Below are 16,287 nucleotides of genomic sequence, written 5' to 3'. Positions count from 1 at the left end.
ATATTTTAAATTTAAAAAATTACACTCCTTCATCTTTATCTTCTATAGATCTCAGTTTCTTCATTTCCAAAATGTGGAGGTTTTACTCTAGATCAATGATGTCAAATTCAGATAGATATAATGACTATATGTAAGGAACCCTGAAGCTACATGTTGACTCAGAAAACCACAAAATAATATTATCTGTGTTCTGTTGTATTTTTGTCTATTTTGTTAAGTATTTCCCAATTACTATCTGTCTATAGTGAAATGCAGCTTGTCTACCCCATGTGTTTTGTTTGTGAAATAGCCAAGAAGCCATTATCATTAAATCATAGAGTATATTTGGAGGACTAAAGTGTAAGAAGACTGGAAAAGTAGGGAGGGACAAACATATAAATGTCTTTGAATGCTCCTGGAGGCAATAATAGTAAATAATAATAATAGCTTTTATGTAGCATTTATTATGTGCCAAACACTGTATTAAGCACCTAAAATTATTATTTCATTTGATTCTTTGAACAACCCTGCAAGGTAGGTGTTATTATTATCCCCTTTTTCATATGAGGAAACTCAGGTAAATGCAGCTTGAGTGACTTGTCCAAGATCAAATAGGTAGTACTCATTAGAGACTAGATTAGAACTCGGGAAGAAGCACAAAGATGTGATTCCAGGTGTACATTTCACATAATCCAAGGTTTCCCAGTAGAGGCTCACATGTTTTTCATGTTATATCACTAGACTTGGTGATCTCTATTATTTCTTCTAATTCTCATTGTTTATAAATCATTGTCCTTTAAAGAGGCGAAAGGAAGCAGCTCATATGCACCAACTCATTGTCAAAAGAAAGCTATGCAGAAGCATGCATCTAGGAAATAGCAATGCTTTTAGCAATTCTCTGATGCAAAAGCTGATCTTTTCACCATAAAACATATTCCTGTTGATATTGTAGAATACCAAATCTTAGAAAACCAAAAAGTACAAAGAATCGAATGTCACCCAAAGGACAATGGAGAAGTGTGTGCTGAATGCCAATAGGTCTCAGAATGCAATCATTATGACAAATAGAGGCATTAGGAATATCATAGAGGAAAAGTTTGGTGAAAAATGAAATTGTAGTACAAACGAGGCATAACAGACAATTTACGGGTTTAATTGGCACCCACAAAATATAAAATGGCCTCCACTATTTTGAGTGGGTTTTCTCCATGGGATCTATGGAATAACATGGATGAGAATCACAGGATCCAGTGGTTTCTTAACTGGGTTCCAGTGTTTGTCTTATAATTTTTCTCTCCTCCCCGATTCCTTCTCTCTTACTTAACATTGTTGATTTTCCCTCAAATCATCATTCAGTCTTTCAATCTAATCACCTCCCATGTGTGATTTACTCTCCTCCACCTCATCCCACCTTACCCCACCTTAGTCATGTCCTTGATCTTGCCATCATCCATAAATGTACTATTTCCACACCCAAGATGGATATGAATAATTCTACAATCTAAGATGAACAAAGGCTTGTCCCTGTCAAGTGTCATAAAGGACATCATCTAGTGCCACTTACTGGGCTTATATCTTAAGGAAGACAAAAGCCTAAATTTCAACTAGATATAGAAATAGATATTATATGCATATATATGTATATTCTTATGTAAGTATTCATAGTAATACTATGTGGTAGTAAAAAGTAACTGGAAGCAGAGCAAATAGCCATTAGGAGTGACCTCAGTCAAACTGAAACATGTTGAAGACCTTAGCTTAAAAGACCAAGGTCTCTCACTGCATCCAGGGCCATCTCCAGTCATCGTCATCTATATCTGGCCACTGAACCTAGATGGCTTTGGAGGAGAAAGTGAGGCAGGTGACATTGCACAGTCTTCCTTCACTTAAATCCAATTCACTAGCATGTCACAGCATCACCTCCCAGATGTCATGTAATCTTCAAGAACAAAGGACAAACAACAACAATTCATTAATTGAGAAATCACTGACCAAATCATAAAATAGGAATGTGATGAAATACATTGTAATATAAAGAATGGCAACTATAAGAAATTCAGAGTAAGATGGAAAAATCTTGCATAAAGTGATAGAGCAAAGAAAATAAACCCAAATATATATATATATATATATATATATATATATATATATATATATATAATGATTCCAATTACATAAATGAAAGCAATACTAAAATCAATTAAACTTGAATTATAATGGTAATCTTGGTTCTGAAATATACCTTTCTCATCTTTGTAGCAATCCTTAGTAGACTATTTCAGGTGTCAAATGTTGCATAAATTGTCATATTCAATCATTTTCAGATCAACTTTGCTTAAACATGTTTTTATGACAAAGTATTAAACAGTATATGTACCAGAAAAATAAATGTGGTTTTATATAGAAAGACATAGACAAAAATTTTCCATTATGAGAAAGCATGGAAAGAGTTGTTCATGATGGAAAGGAAAGGATAAGTTGTGATCTATAATAATGGAAGGAGGTACCATGCCAATTAACTCATAGGTTTATTGGCATAGTTAACAGTAGTATGGACCAAAGCATCAAACCATATTTCCCTGTTTCTATTGTTGTATAAAACTACCATCAGATGTTATGGAAGTAAACTTATATTACTAAATTACTAATTATTAAATATAACTGAAGTTTATTATATATAATATATACTATAAATGTAGTATATATTATAGTATAATATAAATAGCATATAATATATAATATACTTCCTGTACACATATGGATTTCTGATGGTGTGACACACTATTAAACACTAGTAAGACACCTATAATGCAATTTGATCATATCCTTCAAAGTGCCATATTCTGATCATATATTTTAAAAAGTAACTGAAGTTATAAGGAAAGGCTTATTTCATGGCTGGAGGCACTAAAGAGCATTTGAGGAAGACATACTATCTATAAAGCTGCTATGATTCTAGCTTTCTCAAATAAACTAAAGAACTGTGCATCCTCTGAGTAGGCAAATATTTCAGCAAAGCATTGAGGCTTAAGACCTTTCTAGATGGTCCTGTTCCATAATTTTCTCTTTATTGATTTTTGACAAACTCTAAATTTCTCTCTGTTGGCATGTTGGCTTGTCTCAGCTCAATGCCATAAAATTGTCTTTCCCATATTTTGTAGTTCTAGAAAATGTCAGTAAAAGAAAATAGATTTTTTAATGAAGCTTACAGAATATCGATGAAATATCAAAGGACTCCATTAAATGAAGCCCATGAGTTCCTAGAAGCATAGTTTCAAGCATTAGATCAACGGGCCTAGTCTTTGGGGATATAGGATATTTTTATCCCAAAGTTACAGATAAAGCAATTCAGACCCAGAAAACTTAAGTGATTTTTCCAAGACTATATAATTGTAGAGCTGGGTCTGTAGTCTAGTTTTTGTATCTATCTATTTTGTATTTTTCCAATCTTCATGTGGAAAATATTCTAGAGAATTTCTGTCTACTTGTGCCCTTTATAGTTGTAGGGGTATGTGTATATATGTAAATGTGTATGTTATATATATATGTGTTGTGTGTGTGTAAATATATGTATATATTCTAATCTAATGCAATAAACATTTATTAAGTACCTACTAGGTGCCACATATTGTGGTAAGCACTGGCAATAGAATTAATAAAAAGAAATATGGGCCCTCCTGCTCTCAAGAAATTTACGCTCTAATGATGGGATACAACACACTGTATATACAATATATACAATACACACAGTGGCAAAAAGGAGGGAGAGGGGAGGAATAAAACACCAAGGGATATCTTGTTCCACTGGGGAGTATGTTGTTCTTCCAGAGTGTATCTTGTTCCACCAAGGGAAGCATCTTGTTCCACCAAGGGAAGCATCTTGTTCCATGGAGTTGAACCAGGAAGGGCAGAAGACATAGATTGAGCTCAAAAAATCCAGTTTCTGCTTTCTATAATTGAAGGCATTGGGAAGAGTTTGATACTCTTACCTTTCAGCCCTTCAATCAGAGGGAAGAAAAAGCTGAGGGAGGATGTCAGTCAAGGCTTGAGTTACCAGCATAGTACTGAGATAAGAAGTGATGAGCATAACCTGGGAAACCATCTTGTTCAGTAAAGTTGAAACCATAATAGCTTGGCAGAGAAGACATAACCTCAGAATCAGGAAGGCCTAGGTTAATGGGCAACTCTGTTAAATAGTAAATTAAAAAAAAAAATAAAAGATACCAGAGGCACTGGTAGAGAGGATTTCCTTATCAGGCAGTTTCCCATACCAATAAAATCATAAATCCAGTTTTTATATCAATAAGTTATTACAATACAAAGTAAATATTTGTTTGAGAGAAATTCATAGTGCTATGAGATATGCAAACATGTACACTACCTCCAGATGAAAAAGTGATAAACTCAGTAAAGACCAAAGCATTTTTAAAATTTGGCTAAATAATAAATTAATATATACACACATATATATACATACATAGACATGCACACATATATACACATAATATATACGTATACATCTATTATAAATAAGAATTTGTTTTCCTCAAATATGTATGAATATACATATACACATATGTTATTAATAGGCTTTGTTTTTCTTGTTTTTTCAATATATGGGGACAGGAAGAAAGAGGGAGAAAATTCAGAATTGAAAATAAAATAAAATAGATTTTTTTAAAGTTCTGTGAAAGATCAGAGCAGAGAGACATTGCTTCCATCTGGAGGTACCAAAAAAAGTTTCCTAGAAGAAGCATCATCAGAACTTGCTCTGAAAAATTGGGGCAGGGAAGGGAAAATGAGCAGAGGTATGAAGGTACTCCCTGAGCAGCAGGATGTGCCAAAAGTAATCTTTTCTTTGTAACACTTACTCTATTGTATTTGAGTATCTTTTTTTAACCACTACATTGTTCATGAAAACAAACAATGGGTGATTTATATGTACTTAGTTTATCCTGCATCAGATTACCTTTATAGATATATGAAAAGATTGTTTTTATGTTTAATATTCTTTGACAAATATTTTTTATATTTCTCTCAAATATAACCTACATTGAATTTGTATTCTTTTCTAATTTGGGCACAGAAGTCATGTTTCTAAATCTTTAAAGAATTATTTTATGGATCTAAGCAGCTAAACAGAGGAGCATGGCTAAATGTAAAAAAAAAAAATTGCATTGTACATTTGCCATCAAAAAACATAAGAACAAGGTCATGAGCACATTGTTAAATGAACAGCTCTAGAAACATTTGCAAGTAGAGAAGGAATACATCTTAGTTGAATTCCAGGAAAGCCCTTTTTTAAAGCTCACTTTTTTCCAACAGTAGAGCTTCTCAAATTCAATTTCCATTTCCATTTGTAGACACTACTGTTTGAATAATATGGGCATTGTTTTTTTAAAGGCATATATTTTAGAATTACTCACTAGAAGAGAAATGTTTTCATGTTATGCTAGATCACAGATCACTATATAATCTAAATTCCTATTTATAAGGTAGATTTTTACCAGTAGTGCCCAAAGTCATAGTCATTCTTTTCTTAGAAGAGTTATTATGAAATACCTCATGCTTATGTCCTTAAGTAGAGAGCAAAACTCTCAAGAATGGGCTGAACGTCAAGTTCCCAGTCCTATGCTGGGAAAGGTCCCCCTCCCTCTTGGGACCTTCTCAGCTATTCAGGCTCTCATTTCAGCCTCCTGTAGCAAACAAAGAGATACTCAGAAACATAAGGAGGGGGTTCACAGATGTGCATGAAAAACAACACAGAATCCACTTAATATATTCTAATAAAATAAATTTAAGAAAAAATTAATAGAAATAAGGGTAAGACAGGTTAGAGCTTGTCCAATATTTCTCTCTTTGAAAATATATTTTTCTCCTCTAAAATACTGTTAGCCTCTCAATTTGTCCATTCAGATAGAAATCATGATTCTTGGTCCTACAGAAATGAAATGCTAGTGTAGCCCACCTCTACCACAACCCTGGGAAAACTGCCACCTCTCAGTTTTCTCCTGGAAAACAAACAAACTGTACCTCAGACTCCCTGCACAACAGAGAGTAAGGAGAGAGAGAGAGAGAGAGAGAGAGAGAGAGAGAGAGAGAGAGAGAGAGAGAGAGAGAGAGAAGGAAGAGGAAGGAGGGAAGGAGAGGGAGGGAGGGAGGAAGAGAGAAATTAAGAGACAGAGAGAGAGAGAGAGAGAGTTAATTTCTTCTCATTCCAGACCTACAAATCCCAAGGATTTTTGTGACCCACCAACTCTTTATCAAAGCTCTTTTCAATGCAATTTTAGAAGTTTTTTAAACTATCTAATTCAATCTCCTTATTGCACAAAGGAGCATCCTAAAGATTATAGAAGTACAATGAATTATTCAAGGTCACAAGAAATAAATGGCATAATTGGGATTTAGGGCCAGACCTTCTAGCTTCAAATTAAGGGTTAATTCTTTTACTGCATAGTATAAGAATTATATTAAGATTCAATTAGTTTATTTCTCAAATTCTTAACTTCCATTAGGTCCTTCTTTATCTGAATATAAAAATATTTCTTTCTTCCTTTTCTAAATAAGACTTAATCGTAATTGAAAAGTCAAAATAGAAACATATATGAAATCTATGTGTTTTTATATACTCATATGTGCTTCTATATATATATATATATATCTTTTGTGTACATATATACACATGTACACATGTATGTGTAGGTATATAAATATATGTAGTTAGCTATGTCTATATCTATCTCTAAAGGCACACAATACCTATTAGGGAAATAAACTTGATTATGATATTATCATTTGGGGTATATATTTTCCTAAGCCAAAATCAAAATACTAGTACTTTTTGGAGAAGGAAGGAGATGCTGAAGAAGGAAATTGCTATTATAAAACACAAAATCTTTAAGTACTATAATGATTTGAATGCAAAGATTTATTTATTGCTACTACTATAACAATTTAACAAAAAGCTACAGGAACCTGAAAAAAGCATTTGAATATGGATAATAGGAATAAGCATAATAGGAAGGAGAAACCAAAGATATATTGTAATGGGAGTAGACCACAGAAGGAGAAAAACAGATGAGGATTTGGAAAAATAGTTCATAATCCTGGCACAGAGGGATTTTATGGCAAGCTGTTATGGATTTTAATTATCCAGATAACTTATAGGGTTTTCTGTGCCCAAAGTATCTAATGAATTTTTGGCTAGTTTTAATGATAACTTCTTTCTTCAAAAAGTTAAAAAAAAGTGGCATAAGAAATTTTTATTCTGCAACCAAATCTACCCAACAAGGAGAATTAGAAATGATGAGAACTGGAAAATGAGCTATTTATACAATTCATATTAAAGAAAGAGGGAAAATGTGGGCATAGTTGGAAATCACACAAATTTTTGGAAATCATATTTTAAATGATCCAGAGAAAAAATTGTCTGTAATTCTATAAGAGAAGGTGACTCAGCAAGACTGGGGATTCCAAAAATGAAGTGCTAAAGAAACAGAGCAATTCAATAAATTGACTCAGTTTCCTTATATGTAAAATGAGCTGGAGAAGGAAATGTCAAACTATATCTTTGCCAACAAAACCCCAAAATGGGGTCACAAAGTGTTAGTCATGACTGAAACAATTCAACAACCATAAGAGGTCTCAAGACCATATTATATTAAGATCATCTGAAAAACTGGGGATATTCACCCTGGAAAAGAGGGAATGACAAAAATCACATTTGAAAGTTTATCATGTGAAAGAAGAATTAGGCTTGTTTCATTAGTCCCAGCAGCCTACATAGAAATAATGGAAAGAAGCTGCAGAAAGGCATATTCAGGATCAACATAAGAGAAATGTCCCCAAGTAAATTGGACTGCCCCAAGAGCTGGTAGGTCCCTCTTCACTGGATATATTGAAACAGAATGTTATTTGTGCTTTTTAGTTATTGGTTGAATTAGGTGATCTTCAAAGTTCCTGGAAACTGAGAGTCTATAATTTTCTGAATCTTTAAGATCACCCAAATAATATGTCTAAACATAATATCCTTATTTGGCTTAATTACTTCCTAAATCTACCTTTTCTCTCTTAATCATCAAGTGCAGGTTATGAAAATATAACCTATGCCCCCAGTCTTCTTTTTTGTTATGCAGGTCTTAATACTCTTTGGCAATGCTTCTCAGGCTGCTTCTGTTGGTATCATTTGTACATAATTGAAAATAAGAATTAGGACTGATTATCATCTCAAATTTTTGAAGACACTTTCTGTAACATGTAGGATACATATCCCAAGAAGACAACTGACTTCTATTGTTAATGGAGAACTGATAAATAGTTGCCTGAAATCCCTCAGAAAGCAGTTTTTAGCTATTGTTACTTCATTTGGGTCACCTTTAATCTCTTGGATAAACTCTCACTTAATGGCATCTAAGATCCACAGCAATATTTCTTGGAGGATAAAAATCTACTTCTTCCTAACCTAGTCTAAATTGCCCATTCAGAAATACTTCATACCTTTCATTTAGTTTTGTAGCCCCAGGAACCAACTCTCTGTATGATCCCTCCAGAAAAGCTCTCCCATATTTACTATAATCCACAGTCACCAGTTCCTCAAAACCATAGCTTATGAGACTCCAATATCTTCATTTATATTATGCAGCTATAGAATAAAATCATTCAAAACAAAACAAAATTTAATTAAATCACATAGCAATGAATGGTGAAAAAAACTCTCTCTTGTACACACAAGATATCTCTTCCAGATTACTATTTCACAAATAGTAGGGAAGTTTACACATGAAAAACTTACATATAACCAGGATACATACACAGAAGCCATATACATTGAGAACAAATGTGGCCCAGAGATGTGTGAAGGGAATTATATGAATAGTAAATATGTATATAAGGAATATACAAAGAAGCATGTATGGCCAAGGTACATGCATAATGTGGGCTACAACATGCAACATTGTAGGGGAAAAACAGATCTTGATTCAGAAAATTCTAATTCTTCTACTAAAAGAATTTAGTTGTATGACTTTGCACTAGATGATGCTTTCTTCATCTTTATCAAACTGAAGGCAGTTAGATGATGAATGCATAAAGCATCAGGTTAATAATCAGGGAGACACGACTTCAAATTCAGCCTCAATCCATTTACCAACTGCATGACTCTGGACAAATCACTTTAATTTCTATTTGCCTCAGTTTCCTTATATGTAAAATGAGAAAATAATAGCTCCTACCTCTCAAGGTTGTTGTAAAGATCAAATGAAATGACATTTTTACAACCCTTAACTGGCGCATAATCATCCTTACAAAAATGTTACCTATTATTTGAAAGTCAAGAGTAGGCTTCTCTGTTATTCATCATTACGCTGCTCTCATGATTATTACCAAGCTTTTTGTTATTTCCAACATCTAGATTTCATCTCTTTAGGTTCACCTGTTCTTTGCAAGTATACATTGTCTAGAAAGCATCTCTGTCATATGTGACTATGCCATATCTAGGTAAGGGGAATAGAAATGTCTCATAGAACAACAATAATCTTTATTTTGAAACTTAAACTGTCATTTTAGAAAACAGGTTAGCCCTACTTATGGGTTATCATTTAACATAGTTTTATAACATTTAATCAATGGAAAGCTACGGCTAAATTTTTAAGTATGTATATCTCAGACATTCTTAAAAGAAAAAGAAAAAAAAACTTCCAAGAAGCTACTGAAATAAGATTAGTTTCAAATAAACTCTTCTGGATCAATTTATATTCCCAGATGCATATATGTGCATGTCCACAGACATTTATGTGTGCAATCACTTTAATTCATCCTTCCTCATATACTTTCTAGATATGTCACATTGCACTGAATAAGTCTCTTAACTCCTCTTTGCCTTAGTTTATTCATCTGTAAATTAGGAATAATAACAAAACCTACATTATTATGAAGATAAACAGGATTATAATTATAAAGCACTTAGCACAGAGTCTGGCACATTGTAGAAGCTATATCAGCGATTATTATGTATTTTAGTGTGGGATTTAGGCCGAGTTGGGTGCTTCAGATTCAAAATTAGAATGAAATGAGACACATGTAGATTATATAATAGTTAACAAAGGAAGTTTACTTAATCATAGCATAAAAAAGTAAAAATTGTACACAGCTTTCTTGACTCTCTGTTGGCCATCTTGGCACCTATTTAAGCCTGAGGGACTCCATGAGCTCTCTTTTATACTCAACCTTATCTCCTGAAACAATTAAATCTCAAGGATGAATTCAATAACTTTTAAGAAAAAACTAAGGTACCTTGCATTGCAGATCTTGTTCTTACATCATACATAGATATGTTCATCTCACTTCAATAAGGCTTTCTATTGACTATTAAGTTTAAACTCCTTTATGGACAGTCCAGATCATACACAGCCTGGGGCCAAACTAATTTTCCATCTTTAGCTCAAACTAGTATTCTCTAAATATACTAGTCAAATGGGACTACTTGGTACCCCTAGTATATATCCAGTGCCTCCCCCACTCTACAATCCAATTGTATCACATACCATAATTCCTCTACCCATTTAAATCCCATTTATTTTTTAAAGTGAGGAAGTTAGGTGACAAAGCAGGGCTTCTTAAACTTTTTCCATTCATGACCCTTTTTCATTTGAGAAATTTTTGTAGGACCTCAGAGATATAAAGGTATACAAAAGAGGCATACCAAATTATTGATAATAAATCATAATTTCATGACCCCCCACAATCAGTAACGATACTTCCATATGGTGCACTGGGCCTGGAGAAGGGAAGAATTGAGCTCAAATCCAGGCTCACACTTAGAATTTGAGTGACCCTGGGCAAGTCACTTAAGACTGTTTGCCTCAGTTTCCTCACATGTAAAATGAATTGGACAAGGAAATGGCAAACTACTTCAGTTTCTTTGCCCAAAAAACCCCAAATGGGTAAAGAAGAGTCAGACATGGCTGAAATGACTAAAAACAACATTTTTAAAAGAGCACTTCACCAACTACCTCCTCCAGGAAGCCTCCCCACATTTCTTCCAGTAATTAATGGCTTAAAAAACTTTGCTAGGACAATCATCATTTATTGTTTTATATTATGGCATATGAAATCATATGTTATAGCACAGAGTCCTGCACATAATAGGCTTTTAACAAATATATGTTGAATCAAATTGAATTATCCCATCTATAATCTGGATATTTTTTATATGCTGCTACCATAATCTTCTTGAATGCAGGTAACTATGTATCAGATCTATGCACACATCAATATGCAATTAATAAATATTTGTTAATGGAATGAAATTGATTTTTGTTCAAAGCTACTATGGAGTAATTATCTTTTGGCTAACATTCCTCATACAATTGTTCAGTAATATCACAGACAGTGATGGCACGGATTAAGGCAGAAGACCTCAAAAAATATGTGTCAAGACTCTAAAGTCTATATTTGTGTGTGTGTATTTATTTTATGTTATAGCAAAAGTTTTCTTATAGTACCCCAATTCAAAACTTAAGTTAATTTGAGAACTTAAAAAAATTCAGCTTATTTTACATTTAACATGAGGATAAGTTTAAACTTCAAATGATTCTCTTTTGGTTTTGTGAACCAAGGGAGCATATCATTAGCTATTAAGCATATTATTTAAATGAAGTAGCTGTTTTACTTTGGAAATGATAACTATAAAGCCTATGTAACTGGAACCCAAAAAACCAAATTTCTAATTTAAACAGATTTTTTTCCTGCCTTCCACTATTAGAGAAAAATGGCAAATCCAAAGTTATACCAGGGACTTCTTTTATAATAAAATTAAAAATCTTTTAAATTTCCAGGAGTTATTCTGGGGTCAAAACATACAACTTATTTCAGTAGATGCTGTATATATACTCTTGTGCAGTAAAAATTAATGGTTCAAAATCAGGATTCTGAGGTACTATGAGATCTGCAGTTAGCAAAGAAAAATGAAATTATGTTAATTCTTCTTACTAAGGCAAGAGAGTAGCCTCATACATTTTAAAGTACTTTTCAACATCAAGGGATTAAACAATAACAAAGGTTTCTGATTAATCAGAAAAACCCATTTAAACCAGAATACCCCTTTCCTTGAACAGTGCAATTAAGTAAGGTTTTAATATATTTCCACACGTCAAAATTCTAATATGGCCAAAAGGTGGAGGGTTGGAGAAGTAAAAGGATAAATAAAAATTATATCTCTTTTTCAAGAGAAATTGGAAAAAAAATCATTGTGACTGTGATAATGGATTCAGTCTTTTCAAAGCACATTCTTTGCCTGCACTGTTTGACACGGTGAAACATTTCTATAAGTGAAACAGAAAAACAAGGCTGAATTCAGAGTTTGTATACTTGCAAAAGCATAGACACATTTTTATGATTCTATATTGACGTTGGGCAGGAATCCAGGTGGGTAGTTTGCCTTAATGCTGCATGAGTTACAGAGCCTGTCATCATTTCTTATTTGGAGCAACCCTAATTCCACCTTTCTGGCTATAAAGTGTCAAACTCAGAAGCGATCCGGAAAATCACCTCCATTTATTTACAGGAAATGAAATTCATATTTGCAAGTGTTTACATCAAATATATTTACATAAGGGAAAAATACTTACAAATTGCTCAATTTCAGCAACTTCTTAAAATGGGATAGAATGACCGTTCTCAAACTGTAATTTTTCCATTGATGTTTATGGACTTTATTTTCTCTTCATTTCTTTCTCTCTCTCTCTCTCTCTCTCTCTCTCAATCTCTCTCTCTCTTTCTCTCTCTCTCTTTTCCCCCTCACTCTTTCTCTCCCTCTCTTTTAAATATAGCCAGAGCTACCTACAAGCTGCAAGTGACGTGCCTGGTGGTCACAACCTGGATCCTTCTGCTAACTACAACTCTCCGAAATTCCGCTCCAGGAATCAGAGCTACATGCGGGCAGTCAGCACTCTGAGTCAGGCCAGCTGCGTTAGTCAGGTTGGCGATTTCTTTTTATCCTTAACCAAACCACAAAGCCAGATTTAATTAGAAATTTTCTCCATTAATAATGAAAGTTCTACAGTGAAAATTTAAGTGTGCCAGAAAGAAAAGACTGGTAACAGCTGATAGATTTTGGGTTTTTTATGGTTTCTTTAATTGGGGTTTTGTGGTTGTTTTATTGTATTATTTTAATGTCCTGGTCATTTCTTCTTGGCACAGGAAATATAACTGATGAGTCATCTTTACACACCACTTTCCCTCCCCTTCTTCCAGGGATGTTTTATTAATAAAATGAGGTGATGACATTGTGATCAGATAATTTTGTGGCATTACTTTGCCAAGGAACAAAAATCCCCTCCAGCAGAATCTTTCAGCACAGAATCTCTTAAGGTTTAGCAAGTAAAGTTGAGGATAGACTGCTACATCTTTAGTTGTACAACAAGTTATAATTTCAGTCTTCATAGCATCATCTTGTTACCAAAGTGGAACTCATTGTTTTTTGGGGGTTATTTGGTGGGTTGAGGTGTTTTTTTTTTTTATTTCCAGATACTTGATTAAAATATACTGACAATTAAAATATTCCACTGAGTAAATAGTGAAGCTCTAATTATGGCATCATGGTCCAAATGATTAGACTTCCCATACTCACTATTAGCTGGGAAAAAGAGATTATTCTATTTTTTCCATTTAATTATGCTTTTTAAAGAAAATGTAATATAAGACTTTTTAGGAAAGCCATTGTATAAATTTTAATATCACAAATTTCTATACTTAAATAAGATGTGTGATTTGTAGCAAAAATTTAGATAAATGTTAAGGTATGCTATTTACTTGCCCTTAATCAAGTGATCAATCAAAAGCATTTATTAAGTGCCAAATACTATGCTAGACCTTTAACTATTATTAATCTATACTTAACCTAATAGCCCTTATTCCCTGGCTCATGTAGAATACTTTCTTAAACTCTTCCTCAACAATTAGACATGAGAAGCTCTCCTAAAAATAATATTAATAATTTGAGGAAGATTAAGAATATGACTATGAACAAAATTGCATTTGATCTAGATAGTTAATAATGGGAAAAATTACACAGTTGGAAATCAATAGAAAGAGGGCTTTCCAGATAGAAGAAACATCAGCCACAAAGACACAGAGATAAGAAAGTATGATATCTATTTGGTTATTGTCATCTTAAATGTTCAAAAATGAAAAGGAAATGGTAAAATCCCAGTAACAAATCTGTTCATTTGCCAATTTAAAAAACTTGGTTTTAGCTTGGTGGCATTTCTTGCTGACCATTATGTGAAAATGTTGTTGATATTCTTAATGCCATAATTAAATGACTAAGAAAGTCATTGATAAACTAGTTAACAGCCAGGTCATTTTTTTCTATTCCTCTTATGATGACTTATTGTCTATTGACTTTTCTCAAAGTACTGCTACATCTAACAATCTGATCTTGTTTTTAAAAGCATCCTTAAACTTTGTTTTTGATTCAATGAATAAGATACTTTCAAGTTTCAGAGAGAACAACTGAGCATTTTCCTCCAATTTTCCTTTTCTAGCTTCCTCATTTTTAAGTGTTTTTTTAATCAATTCAATATACAGACCATGCCTAAAGCTTTCTGGAGCACAACTCAATGTTCTTTCTATCTATTATGGGAGCCCCCTTTTCCTTCCTAAACTTCTCACTCCTATTTACCTTTTCCAGTATTACAGTAAATTTGATTTTAGAAGGCTTAAGATAGTGCTTCACTGTTTAACATAGGGCCTGATAGGTTTATAATTAATGATAGATTTATAATAAATGTTCATTCTAATAATTTTTATAATATGTTATCTTATTATAATAAATGTTTATATCTGACTAACAAAAAGTCATTTGATAATACACATTCAGAATGTGTCCATGTCTAATGTAATATGAACCACCCCTTTGGCTCAGTCCTTTGTTAATCCAAATTCCCTCCCAAGAGTTTTGATCCTTCTACTTTTTTTTCCCTTAAGTGCAAATAATTTCCTTGTGCTCAATCTCTCAATATTGGAAATATGCTTATTCCTAATCTAATTATGAATATCTCTGAGGACTAAAAATAATCCAGAATAAACCTGGGAAAATGTTCCCCTAATGATGTTTTATAAGATTTAGAGTTTGAAGGTACCTTAGAAATCTTTTGGATTAATTGTCACATTTTACAAAGGAAGAAGCCTGTCCAGAGGAGCAAGGTAAACACACAAGGCCACAAAGAAAGTAAATGATAGATAGAATCTGAGCCTAATTCACTTAATTAAAAGTCAGTATTCCTTCTATTATATTCAATAATATTTCCTGCTTTACTGTAAAGCAAATTATTTTGATGTATTTTAAACTCAATGATAAAAGCAGCTATTCTCCAACCCATTACTGTATTATTTTTAAAAAATCAAAATATTCCTTGAAACTTAATATAGCATTTCAGGTCTTAGAAAACCTTTCCTTAGCGCTTGTTCCTTATGTGTATAGGGGGATGGGAATGGGGGTTGTGGTTGTTGTTCAGTCATTTTCAGTCATATCTGATTCTTCGTGACCCCCTTCTGGAATTTACTTGGCAAAGATGGTGGAGTGGTTGTTCTATTACTCATCAAGAATAGCCAGTTGGATCAGATCTCTTGTATTATCTTGATTCTATCTCAGCAAGACATTCTATTTGTTCTCTCAGAGCCAACTTTAGACCACAGAATTTTTTTTTTAATTCTTAGGTTTCACAAACCTACTCCTATTGCCTTATTTTCCATTTCAGTATAACTAGATGATTTAATAAATAGTGGAGTTTTTGGACAAGATAATTATCTTGAGGCAATTGAAGGGCTATTATGTGGAAGTAGAAATAACCTTGTGTTCAGCCCCACAGGCTGAACTGGGATAAATGGGGAAGAAATTGTAGAGAAGGTACATTTCAGCTCAATATAAAGAAAAACGTTTCTCAGGAGGTAGTAAGTTCTTCATTATTGAAATTCTTTGATAAAAGATTGTATAGATCACTAATTTGGAATATATGAATGAAAATTCCTTTCCGTGTGTGTGTGTGTGTGTGTGTGTGTGTCTAACTTTAGACTTTCTGCAAAGCAGTGGGTTCTTTAAATTTCAAAACTTCAGGCAAAACTCCTTCCTTCCCTCCAGTTTCAGAACTCATTTCTAGATAAGCTTTAACAATTATGAATTAGAAAACTTGAGAACTTAGTCTCATTGGATTACCATGTTTAGAGGATCTTTTTATATATCTGGTTATGAGGATTAATTTTTGCTTTCTAAAAATTATCCATTGTAATATACTTAGTTAAAAGATTTGG

The 16,287-nt window shown here is 33.1% G+C and overlaps 1 protein-coding gene across 1 annotated transcript in view; it reads left to right on the top strand.

Annotated features, from left to right (window-relative positions):
* DLGAP2 (DLG associated protein 2) overlaps window positions 1-16,287 on the top strand; it is a 733,602-nt gene that overhangs the window by 612,563 nt on the left and 104,752 nt on the right. Inside the window, exon 6 of the mRNA XM_031949182.1 lies at window positions 12,807-12,954. Within this exon, the coding sequence (XP_031805042.1) occupies window positions 12,807-12,954 (148 nt within the window). The remainder of the gene's footprint in view (window positions 1-12,806; window positions 12,955-16,287) is intronic.

The sequence above is a fragment of the Sarcophilus harrisii genome, chromosome 2, assembly GCF_902635505.1.
Source record: "Sarcophilus harrisii chromosome 2, mSarHar1.11, whole genome shotgun sequence".
NCBI classification, from domain to species: Eukaryota; Metazoa; Chordata; class Mammalia; order Dasyuromorphia; family Dasyuridae; genus Sarcophilus; species Sarcophilus harrisii.
This window is presented reverse-complemented; position numbering and strand designations above follow the sequence as displayed.